Source organism: Leptonychotes weddellii, unplaced genomic scaffold, assembly GCF_054177405.1.
Source record: "Leptonychotes weddellii isolate Sample4059 unplaced genomic scaffold, ASM5417740v2 HiC_scaffold_3909, whole genome shotgun sequence".
Classification (NCBI taxonomy): domain Eukaryota; kingdom Metazoa; phylum Chordata; class Mammalia; order Carnivora; family Phocidae; genus Leptonychotes; species Leptonychotes weddellii.
In genome coordinates this window covers 1-12,160 of record NW_027995449.1, presented here as the reverse complement: position 1 = coordinate 12,160, position 12,160 = coordinate 1, and the positions used below count along the sequence as shown (strand labels likewise).

General features: G+C 42.5%; 1 protein-coding gene across 1 annotated transcript; it reads left to right on the top strand.

Annotated features, from left to right (window-relative positions):
- The first annotated feature begins 5,303 nt into the window (after window positions 1-5,303).
- On the top strand, window positions 5,304-10,368 carry LOC102744319 (FUN14 domain-containing protein 1). The gene is made up of 3 exons (XM_081810830.1): window positions 5,304-5,463; window positions 6,174-6,330; window positions 10,221-10,368. The coding sequence occupies exons 1-3, from the start codon at window positions 5,436-5,438 to the stop codon at window positions 10,351-10,353; spliced, it is 318 nt and encodes a 105-aa protein (XP_081666956.1). The 5' UTR covers window positions 5,304-5,435; the 3' UTR covers window positions 10,354-10,368.
- The last annotated feature ends 1,792 nt before the right edge of the window (window positions 10,369-12,160 follow it).

Sequence of the window (12,160 nt, the reverse complement as noted above, 5' to 3'; positions counted from 1 at the left end):
CACATTCTGCATGGAGCACTGGGTGTTATGCACAAACAATGAATCATGGAACACTTCATCTAAAACTAATGATGTAATGTATGGGGATTAACATAAGAATAAAAGAAAAAAAAAATACCACAGACTGGGTGGAATCTTAGGAGGGCAGCTCGTAGCTCTAAAGTTCTCACTAATATTGATAGTTTGGGTAGGAATGTGGAGAAAACCAGAATTGACTGTGGGATATTACATACAGAATTGGGAGTTGGAAGAAAATTTAGAAACCTAATACTTATTTTGTAGTTAAGGAAGGCCCAAAAAGCTTAGAAGACATGTCTAAGTTAAATTTGGGATTTAATCCATTATACTTGCAGTAGATTATTGATTATACATGTCAGACCTTATGCCCTTTACATTTCTTTCCTTGCACTAATTACAATCTGTGTTTAGCTGTTTTACTTTCTTGCTATAAGTCCATGAAGACCAAAATCTGACCCATCTTGTTGACTGATCTATCCCTGACAGTGCCTAGCACATTGCCTAGCCCTTTGTAAGAGATGAATAAATATTCAGTGAACGAATAAATGGCTGAACAATAAAAGCTAGCCTTTAACGAATATTCATGATGGGCCACGCATCAAGCTCTCTACACGCTTGATTTCATTATCTTATTTTCATAATAAGTTCACAATAAATAATTTTTCTAATTTTTTTAGAGGAGGAACCTGAAGCTCAGGAAGGCCGAAACATTTTCCAAAGACGACGCTAGGAAGGACAGAGCTGGAATTTGAACCCAGATCTGGCTGACCCCAAAGTTCATCCAAACGTTTAATCAAAATGCTAAACTATGTGCTTCAAATTCAACACAAGATCATAAGGCAGGAACGACATGGAGAAAAAACTGTGTGTAAGTTACTTTTTAGACGTATCTTTTTTTTTTTTTTCTAAGATTTTATGTATTTGAGATACAGAAAACATGAATGGGGGAGAGGCAGAGGGAGAGGAAAAAGGCAGACACCCCACACCCCCCTCACCCCCGCTGAGCAGGGAGCCCGACCTGGGGACCCGGGGCTCAATTCCAGGATTCTGGGATCATGACCTGAGCCAAAAGCAAAGCCTTCACGAACTGAACTGCCCAGGCATCCTGCTTTTTAGATGTATCTTAATGTATGTCTGTATGTGCCTGGCAGAAAAGGGAGACATTGCTTTCGGAGAGAAAGAGCATGGATCAAGTCAGGAAGGTCGGAAAAAGCAACGTGTATTCAGAAAACAAGGTCAGTGGACTTCGAAGAGGAGGAAAGTTGGAGCAAGCAGCAGCTAGAGGCCAGAGAGCGAACTTGGGTCCAAAATGTGAAGGGTCCTGTAGGCCAGAGGTCAGCCAACTATGACCTCAGGTCAAATTTATCCCAAGTTCTGTTTTTGTGGAGGCTATGAGCTGAGAAAGATTTTTACATTTTAATTTTACTTCAATATTTTTTTTAAGGAAGCTCTGGGCCTGACGTGGGGTTCTGACTCACGACCCTGACATCAAGAGTCACATGCTCCACTGACTGAGCCAGTCAGGCGCCCCTGATTTTTCCATTTTTAAAGGATTGTTTAAAAAGTTAAAAAGAATATGTGACAAAGATGATGCATGACTAGCAAAGCCTAAAATATTTACTGTCCGGCCCTTTGCCGAAAAAGTTTGCCCACACCTGCAGTATGCCTTGAGAAGTTTAGACTTTATCTTATTATGGGCAATTGTTGTGAGTATAGAAGTAGAGAACACATAGAGTCAGCTGCAGGTTTTAGAAGGACAGATTGGATTGGAGTGGGATTGGGAGAGGCGAGAAAACACAGGAAGAAACCAGTTGAGAGGCCTTTGCAGTGATCCAAAGAATGGCTTTGGAGAACATCAAGGAGAGAATGGATGCCACAGCGTGGGTGATGTAAGTATAGGACAAATGACAGTTTACCGGTGGGAGAAAAGAGAAGGGAAAAGGAGAGTGATTCTGAATTTGTTGTAGATGTTCCTTTTGAGTAGCTTCAAAAATAGTGTGTTTTAGACTAGCCAAATTTGTAGATCATTCAAAATGCAGATATCTAGTAGGGAGTGACAGTTGGGGCCAATGGGGGAGATTAGCTTGCCCAGGGAATGTGAAGTGTTCTTCTGTTTGTTGTTTTGTCAGCTTTTTTTGTTTTTCTCGATTCTGACTACATTGCTTTTGATAAGTGAGGTTTCCAAAGATAATGAGGAAAGGTGGAGATCAGGAAGGAACAGTTTTCTTACAGCTTCATTATGGATTAAATAGAAAATGTTCTCGATTTCACATCAATTACTAATAAACTTTTGGAACACTACCCATTGAAAAGTTGGGGACTACCCGAATAATGTTTTGGTATAGTTGTAGATAGGATATCAGTGTTTACAATGAAAATGTTTATTAGTGCCACCTAAAAATTAATACACTCTTTAAAATGGGAATTAAAAAAAAAAAAAATCACCCCCTTGAACCCATCAGGAGGATCATAGTGCTTTTTATTTTTTTATTTTTATTTTTATTTATTTATTTATTTTAAAGATTTTATTTATTTGACCGAGAGAGATACAGCGAGAGAAGGAACACAAGCAGGGGGAGTGGGAGAGGGAGAAGCAGGCTTCCCGCGGAGCAGGGAGCCCGATGTGGGGCTCGATCCCAGGACCCTGGGATCATGACCTGAGCTGAAGGCAGATGCTTAACAACTGAGCCACCCAGGCGCCCCCATAGTGCTTTTTAGAGTCTGTGTATACAACTCACACATTAGACCATTTGTCACTGAGCCAACAAAATGACAGCTTTTTCACTGGTGGGAAGAAAAAACTCACACTAGAAAAAGATATTCTGCAAGCAACTTTCTTAAGGTAATGGCAAGGGGATATGTCACTGCAAGAAGGAAGGGAAGAGCATTCAAAAGCTCCTTCTCAGCCCCCAAGGCCTTTGGAGAAATGATTGGCTTTTAATTTACTCTTGGACATATTTTGGACACATTTTGAATACAAAAGTCTACTCTTTGGCATCTTAAGGGCAGTGTTCCATTTTCTCCCTAATTTCTCCATAACTATTTCTTTCTTTCTTTCTTTTTTTTTTTTTAAAGATTTATTTTGAGGGGTGGGAGGGGCAAAGAGAGAGGGAGAGGGAATCCCAAGCAGACTCCACGGTCAGCGCTAGGGCCCAACTCGGGGCTCGATCTCACCACCCTGAGATCACAACTTGAGCAGAAACCGAGAGTCGGATGCCTAACCGACTGTGCCACCCAGGTGCCCCCATAACCATTTGATTCTAAATACCACATTGCCTTAACCGGAAAGTGGCTTCTTTCTGTAGTTGGCAGATATTTCTAGAACTATGTGAAAGTGTCACTGGGGCGTCACTGGCCCAGTCAATGCTCCATTTTGCTCTTCCAATTTGTAATTCTCCTTTCTCTTTTCTCCATTCTCTTCTTTCAGTGGCCCCTCATTTGCTATGTCTCTATTTGTTCGTACTCATTAAGAGAGGGGTGGGCAACGGAGAGAGAGCATACGAACTCAGATCTTTTAACTTTTGGAAAAATATTTCAGAGAGGACGTCTGAAGAGAGGAAGAAAGAAAGTCTTCAAGTTGTTTTGTTTCTGAAAAGTGGCATCTTACACAAAGTAACTGTCTTTAAGGGCACCTGGGTGGCTCAGTAGGTTAAGTTATCTGCCATCGGCTCAGGTCATGATCCCAGCCAGAGTCCTGGGATCAAGTCCCGCATCCGGCTCCCTGCTCAGCGGGGAGTCGGCTTCTCTCTCTCCCTCTGATCCTGCTCCCAGCTTGTGCTCTCTATCTCAAATAAATAAATAAAATCTTAAAAAAAAAAAAAAAAGTAACTGTCTTTGAAGGCTAACATCTCCAGCCAGTCTTGCAATTGAATTTTGGGAGCCACGGGCTGAGGAACTTTAGAGAATGAACCCTTGCATTTAAAGCACCAGGATTTGAAAAGCTAAGTGCAATTATGCAAGCCAATATTTTAAGTAATGCAACTGTTCCGGAGGGAGAAATTTCCTTCTCTCCCCCTAGGCTGCTTCTGGCTGGTTTAGGAATTAAATTCATATGAGACAGGTGAACAGGAGAAAGAAAAAAAAGTTTTATTACATGTGCATGGAGGTCCAATAATGAAATTGAGACACTAAAGAAATGACCAAGGCAAGCAGTTTTGATACATTTTAGATAGAGACAATAATTTGTGAGGAATTGACAGGCTAAAGCTTTAGTTAGTAAGGGATCTTTAGTTAATAAGGAATTCTAAGCAGAATTTGGGCTGAGGTAGTAGATTAGGAAAAAAAAATAACAAGTTTTGTTTCTCCAGCTTTCTTGGTTTTAAAGTTCCTATCTCTGCTGATAAGGATGTCTTTTTACTTCTTAGTACAGGGAGGGTATTTTTCACACGGGAAATTTATTTCCTGCTTTCAGGGAGACAGAGGAAGTTCTGGGTGTCCTTGCACCCCTTGTTTCCCCGGTAGCTTCAATTCAAAATAATCAATATGCCATTGCAGTACATTTTGGGGCAGCCTGCCCTGGGCCCCTACACATCCTATACCAGAATTCCTTGTTTTCCATTAAAACGAGTTCAGAGAGGGCTTTTTAAATTGTATAGCACATACAGGTGTAATGCAAGTTCAAAACAGGTTTAGGGACCGGTTTATGTGAACCTGAGTTAGCTGCTTGGTAATCAAACACAGTTTTCATTCTACAGAATCCGGTGGGGCTTCTGGGCGAAGAGCTTGACCTCGTTCCTCTGTGAGATTTAAATAAAAATGAAGCTGAAAAATTATGTCCTCTTGAATATCGTGTCAGGTCAGTCCCTAGGCCTTCCTCTACTTCGCTTGGGTTCCTGGCAGGAAACATGTGGAGAGGGAGCGGATAAACAGGTTCCAGTTCCCAGCAGCAGCACGTTGGAAAAATTTTCCATCTGTTGGCGTGCCCTTGCCTCCTTAAAAAAGTGCGGTTTGAAACAGGGTTTCTCTTATCTCGTTTTTAAAAGCCTTTTTTCTCAGGCGCTTGCATCCTGGTATAGTGTTGAGAATGCCAAGCTGGTTTTCGCTTTATACCATCACGTGACGCCGCCTCTCCTCCAGCCTTGAGGCTCTTTAAAACAAAATTACAAAATTTAGTTGCTGGAATTCTAGGGGGGTGGGGGTGGGGTGGGAAGCAAGGGTTGCGCAGGGCAACGGACTACAACTCCCACAAGCCCTCGCGCGGCGGCTACCCTCCCTCCCCCACACCCCCCAGCCCTGAGCCTTGCGCTTGCGCGGAAGGCCCTGCGCTGAGAGGAGGGGCGGGGACGGGACAACGCGCCTGCAAGGGGAGGAGGAAAAAAGAGACCATAGACTTTCACCTGGGCCTAGAAGGTCTCTTAAAGTAGTGGGGATAGGAGGGCGGGCGGGGACCACCTTCAGAGCTGGCCGCCGGCGGTATCATGGCGACCCGGAACCCCCCTCCCCAAGGTGAGCGGCCGGGGCCCGAAGTAGTATCCAAGACGCGGCTCACAGCTCTCGACCTTACTCCCGGGGGCGCCTCTTCCCCCGGCCCCAGGGGTCCTGGAGCTCTGTGTTTTGGAGGCACCCCTTTGGAACTAGACTCCCTCCCCTCCGGGCTAAACTCTGGCGGAGAGCGACCCCCGTCCCCAACACAGCCCCGCCTCCTGCCTTACTTTCACCTCTGGCTCGTCATTTCCATCTTCAAACGTGCTTTTTAGCCTTTTAGGTGAATTAGTGAAGTAATTTCATGTTGCCAGGCCCCTAACCGGTTCTGTCAGGGGAGGACCCCACCCTCCCCCGCTTTCTCCCACTGATGAAAGTGGTCTAGCTCTGGCCCGGACCCTACTGAGATTTGGGGGTGACCCTTCCTGCTGTGAAACTCTGATCTGGCCTTACTGCCATTTGGGGAGGCGACCCCTCACCTCTGTGTAACTCTGACGTGGCTCTGGCTCCGGCCCTAGGCCGGTCCCTGGGCCTTTGGAAGGGAGATGCCAGGCCCCTTTACTCTTGAGGCCCTAGTCTCAGGGATTGGGTTTTTAACCAACTAATGTTTCCATCTGGGCATTTTTAGCTGTGGGCCAAAGCTAGCAGTGAGTTAATAACAGATGAAAAATGTACAGGACGTTTCTGACTTTGGGTTGACTCTAAATTTATTTTTTCCATTTTGTATTTTGAAGAGTATGAAAGCGATGACGAGTCTTACGAAGTGTTGGATTTAACTGAGTATGCAAGAAGACACCATTGGTGGAATCGAGTGTTTGGCCACAGTTCCGGACCTATGGTTGAAAAATACTCGGTAGCCACCCAGATTGTAATGGGTGGAGTGACTGGCTGGTGAGAACAACATCTTTTTCATTAAATTTCATTGGCATCCTGACTGCTGCCCTTTTGTAAACAGGCCAGTTACTGTGCACATTCAGTGGCTTTACACTGTTAATCCCCAAAGAGCTCTACCTTGAGGCTTTTCTCTGTGATATGATGGGTGTGATCCACACTCTCTGGGGACTCAGTGGTTTTGGTGATCTGCTTCCCCGTGCCCATCCCTTGTTCCACTGTTCCTCCTCTCCCTTCCTTTGATACTTTCTATATTTTACACCTTCTCACACTGAGCAAATGTAGTGTATCTGATTCAGTGATAGTGGGTAAAAAGGAAGAAACATAAAAGGGTTAATTATATGTAAATAATCTTTACTTGTTCAAAGCTAACAACTGGAAAAGCCTTTGAGGCTTTGAGTAGACCTGGTCTCCAGGATTGTCAGCCCTGTAGAGAGCTGTGTAAAATTCTCAGTGAAAATTATGAATCCGATGGTTCTGTTGATTTTTGTGGACTAATTTGGATTATTATACTTCGAAGAAGAGTTGGAATTAAACTGGGTCTTCGTTGGAATTAAAGGACTGATTGCTTACTCTGTAATAATATTGTGGAATGCATTAAGGAGGAACAGTTAATAAGCATTAACCTAACTAACCAGTTAATGTTTTAGGCTACATGATTACATAATTGCTGCTATAGATCAAGTTGTTATTCTTGGAATAAAAGATTAGCCAAATAACAAGGGTCAAACAAGTGTGACCCTTTATTTTGAAAACGTTCACAGCCGTAGAGAATTTTTGACTTTAGTGGGGGTGCTGAGCTTGTGAGTAATCATTTTTTTCTTAGATTCTAGGTTAAACTTATCTTACGTTATTTACATACTTAAACTTGGTAAGTGTTAAATTTTTTGATTTGTGTTTTACATGTACCTTGGAACAATGGCTCACTCCTTTATGCCTTTTTGTAAATGCCATTTTATGGTAGAACCCTGCATTGTGAAGATTCTGTGATGCAGAGGTGCAGTATTTCTTCATGCTGTGTAACTTGTTAATGCTGCTTATGAAAAGCCCTGCAATTAGAAGTCAGATGCCTGGTCAGGGCCCTGGTTATTCAGTTGATCCTCCACAGATAGCTTGTACCTTGACCCTCCGTAATAGAGAGTCTGGTGCTCTGCTCAGATAAGCTCACAATTTGGTGCCATGGGTGACTGGTTAATGTGAGCCTGGGCCTAAAGCCCCATCTTAAAAGAGACCAAAAAAATGATCGAACAATAGAATTATCACGTCATTGGGTGCTTTCCCCTTGTAGGCCAGACTCGGTGAGAAGCCCCATAATTGGCGGAAGTTTGCTTGGAAAGCCTAGAGACAGAGCGGGGGAAGTTAGTAGCTTTATTTTAGTGGCTTGTGCCATCAAGCAAAGGATAGACATGCTTGTGAGACACGGTCCCTGGGATATACTTGTGACTTGGCTGCTGCTGGCCTCCTCTGCTCCCTTATCAGAGCCTTTGTTGCCGACTCCCCTACTGAGGGACACGGTCTTTACAGTAATACGTGTTTGGATTATAGCCAGGTGTCGGCCCAGGAGCTGAGTAATAGCACTCTAATGTTAGGTGGTTTGTTGCAATGACATTAGATTCAGTGCAGTAAACTTTTGCAATTTTCTTAAGGTATAAAACTGATGTACTATTGTGGCGTATGTTAAGGCGGAATGGGCATTAACCTAACCAGTTAACATTTCAGACCAATTCAGGCCACGCATGGGAGGCTAAGGAGGTTATATGCGACTGTAAGTAGTTATAGGTTTTTGATGATAATAAGAAATACCAGGATGGATGATTGCGAGGAGAGATGGGAGGTGTGAAGACTAGCTAGAGGGCCCTTAGTGTGGTTTGGAAGCAAGGTAATAATGATGCCCTTGAGAGTGGAAAGAAGACCGAGTCAAATAATATTCCGGAAATAGAGTATGTAGAATCAGGCAATCAGTTGGACCCCGAAGGTGATGAAGGAGGTGGAGTCTGAGATAAACATGAGAGGGCAAACCTAGAGAATGGTGCTCTCACTTAACAGATTGGGACCTTAGCAACAGTTGGTTTGGTTGGAAAGATGATTTTTGCTTTGGGACATTTTGAATATGTCATTCTGTGTGCTAGAGAAGCCCATGGAAATGTAAATTTTCCATTTATGAAGGTGTACTCGTTGCCTAGGGCTATTGTAACAAAGTACCACAACTAGGTGGCTTAAAACAAAAGGAATTTATTCTCATAGGTCTGGAGGCCAGCAGTCTGAAAGGTGTCCGCTGGGTTTGTTCCTTCTCGGAGGCTCAGAGGGAACATCTGCTCCTTGCTTCTGGTACTTGTCAGCAATCCCTGGCATTCCTTGGCTTGTAGACCTATCACTCCAAGCTCTGCCTGTGCCGTCACATGGCTGTCTTCCCTCTGAGTGTCTCTGTGACATGTTGGATTAAGTCATATTGGATTTAAGGCCCACCCTATTACAGTGTGGCCTCATTCTAACTAATTACATCCTCAGTGACCCTTATTCCAAATAAGGTCACACTCTGAGATTCTGGGAAGGACATGAATTGGGGGTGGGTGGGTGGGCACTGTTCAATCCAGTACAGAAGGCTAGAGTTAGAAATCCGGGATTCTTTTGCACAGTATGGATCTGGAATACTGAAGGGAATATGAGCTCACCGAAGGAGAGAATCCCAAAAGAAGTATGGACTGACATTCTTACAGAATAGGTGAAACAAAATGGGTTTAATATAGAGATAGATAGAAAGAGATGTAGGTAAGGAAGCCATGAGAAATGTGGGCTTAAGTGTAGTCGTGAAGGTGAAACTTCAGCTGGACCTCAAAGGATGAAAAGCTTTAGATGGGCAAAAGTAGGTAGAAACCCCTAGAAGCAAGGAGATTAATAGCTTGATGACCTATTTGGAAACTAATAGGATTGGAGCAGAAGGTTTGGGTAGAGTGGGGGTTGGCCAGGTGTATGGAATATCTTGACTGCATTAAAAAAAAAAACAACAGGGGCGCCTGGGTGGCTCAGTCAGTTAACCATCTGCCTTCTGCTCAGGTCATGGTCTCAGGGTCCTGGGATTGAGCCCCATGTTGGGCTCCCTGCTCAGGAGGGAGTCGTCTTCTCCCTCTGCTCTTCCCCCATCCCCCGCCCCCTGCCCAGCTCATGCTCTCTCTCTCTCAAATAAAATCTTTAAAACAAAACAAAAAAAAATCACTGTTGTTATGGGGAAATTCAACTTAGACAAATATAGAAGGAAGAGTGTAATGAGGCCCTGAGTACTCAACATTGTTTCAGTAGCCAATCTTTTTTTCCTATAAATTCCCTTCCTCTTCTGTCCATCCCTCATTTTGAAGCATATCACAATTTAGATTTTGCACTTTTTTTTTTTTTTTTTTTTTAAGTAAGCTCTAGGCCTAGTGTGGGGCTTGAATTTACAATGCTGATAAGATCAAGAGTCGCATGCTCTACCGACTGAGCCAGTCAGGCATGCTAGATTGTGCACTTTTTTTTTTTTTTAAGATTTTATTTATTTATTTGATAGAGTGAGAACCAGAGAGCACACGCGGGGGGAAACTGCAGAGGGAGAGGGAGAAGCAGGCTCCCTGCTGAGCAGGGAGCCCGACGGGCTCGATCCTAGGGCCCTGGGATCATGACCTGAACCAAAGGCAGACACTTAACCGACTGAGCCATCCAGGTGCCCTTAGATTGTGCACTTTTGACTTGTCTGTAGAACAAGGGAAACACTGAGGGTTTCTGAATGGATAAAGGATATGATCGAAAGAAATGGGAAGATACTAAGATTTTATTAGGAAAGCAATGAAAAGGAGAAGAGGGAGAGAGTTTAGTACATCATTGGTTGTTCTCATCTTTTGTCATTCCTTTCATTAAAGGTGTGCGGGATTTTTGTTCCAGAAAGTTGGAAAGCTTGCAGCAACTGCAGTAGGTGGTGGCTTTCTTCTTCTTCAGGTATGTCGGAGCCTTAGGTCCTTGTCTCTGCTTACATATGTAGCCCCTGGGAACTGAGAAAGTCAAGTTTAGCCATTTCAGTCCTGTCCATTTTAATGGAAGATGGAGTTTTTCTTTTAAGTATCAGTTTATGGAAAAACTAAAGTGAGTTTTGAAAGCTGATATCTGTCATGAAAGACAACAATTTTAAATACTTCTATATTCTATAAGCATAGTTTGATCCCAGCTAAAAAGATCCCAGTTAAAAAGACAACTATTAAAGTTTGAGGTGCCTCATTTTTTTTTATTACATACCCAAATTTCCCTTAAAACATCTCTTCAGCAAAATAAACATGTCATCCATAATACAACCTTCTCATCCTGACCATTTTAAAGATTTTTTTTTTTTTTTTAATTTATTTATTTGAGAGAGAGAGAATGAGAGACAGAGAGCATGAGAGGCAGGAGGGTCAGAGGGAGAAGCAGACTCCCTGCCGAGCAGGGAGCCCGATGCGGGACTCGATCCCGGGACTCCAGGATCATGACCTGGGCCGAAGGCAGTCGCTCAACCAACTGAGCCACCCAGGCGCCCGCATCCTGACCATTTTAAACATATATTTAAAATTCACACAGAGTACGTAAAATTCAAAAGGTCTCTTTCTTTTCCCCATTTCCTAGCCATGCAGTTTTCCTTCTCAGAGGAAATTGCTGTTAGTAATTTCTAACGTGATTTTAAAAACTAGGGAACCATAATAACGTAGAAAGTGGAAAATTGGGTTTAAAAAAATCATCCATAATCCTATTTCTGAGGCAGGGGGATTTGAAATTTTAGTTTTCTTCATGTTCCTCTAAGTATAAGGTTTAAAAATGCTTCACGGTTAGAGGATGTTTATCAAGATATTGTCTGGCATTCGTGTCTGTTTGGCATATATTTTTCCAAAAATATCATTCCCTGAAGATCAAATATAGTAAGTCCCCAAATTGAAAATCTCTGGGAATGAATGTTAGCAATAATTTTAAAGATACAGAGAACTGTCAGTCCTACCAGATTTTTAAAATGATTGATGTTCATAGCAACCAAAATCTGACTTCAACACCAAAGCCATTGATCATATAATAACCCGTGTCATTGCCTGAAGTACAAAGGGACTGGATTTTTACGCGTTAAGCACAGATTTTGAGTTGTTGACTAAACAGTTCTTTAAAAATACGTATTTTCTTTTTATCGGTGGCATTATTAGGAGTAATTGCCTATTCCTTGTGCCAAGAGGTAAAAAGGAATATGGTTAATATCTAAATTTAGGCCTTTGGATGAACATGCCAGCTTTTGTACAGAAGACAATTTTATTTAAGTGGATTTTGACTTGTGTTTATATAGAATCAAGAACATACTTAATTCTATAGCTATTCTGAAAACTCAGTTGTCATTTCTCTTTAGTGGGAAAGGGTACTGGATTGAAGCAGAGTTTCTGAAAACGTTCATAGAATAAAAAGAATTAATTTCAGTCCACTCTGTCAGTTTTGCAGAAGTCTGTTTCGGTCCACTCGATACACACCAATCAAATCCACGTTTTGCCGTTGCCACCTTTTACTTCTCTATGCCTAGTCTACATATTCTTTGAAGTCACTAAGCAGAAGAATATGGGACCTGTCTGCATCAAACCAGCCTTTCCCCCAAATATGACACACCTTGAAAACTTAGAAGGAAACTGAAAGAGGAGATAAGAGTAACACGTGGTTTTCAGGCTGATTGCCCATTGTTCTTTAGGCCCACTTCCATATTTGTGTCACCTTTACTTACATTTAAAGATACAAATTTATTTATTTAGAACTTAAAACTTTTCTAGTAACTCGGTGTTAAGTGTTTTCCAGTAGATATTTAGCA

Excerpts from the sequence above, each read along its gene's own strand:
- LOC102744319 (XM_081810830.1), top strand. The coding sequence starts at position 5,436 with ATGGCGACCCGGAACCCCCCTCCCCAAG. Across the intron at positions 5,464-6,173 it reads CCGGAACCCCCCTCCCCAAG|AGTATGAAAGCGATGACGAG; the intron begins GTGAGCGGCCGG and ends TGTATTTTGAAG. Across the intron at positions 6,331-10,220 it reads ATGGGTGGAGTGACTGGCTG|GTGTGCGGGATTTTTGTTCC; the intron begins GTGAGAACAACA and ends CTTTCATTAAAG.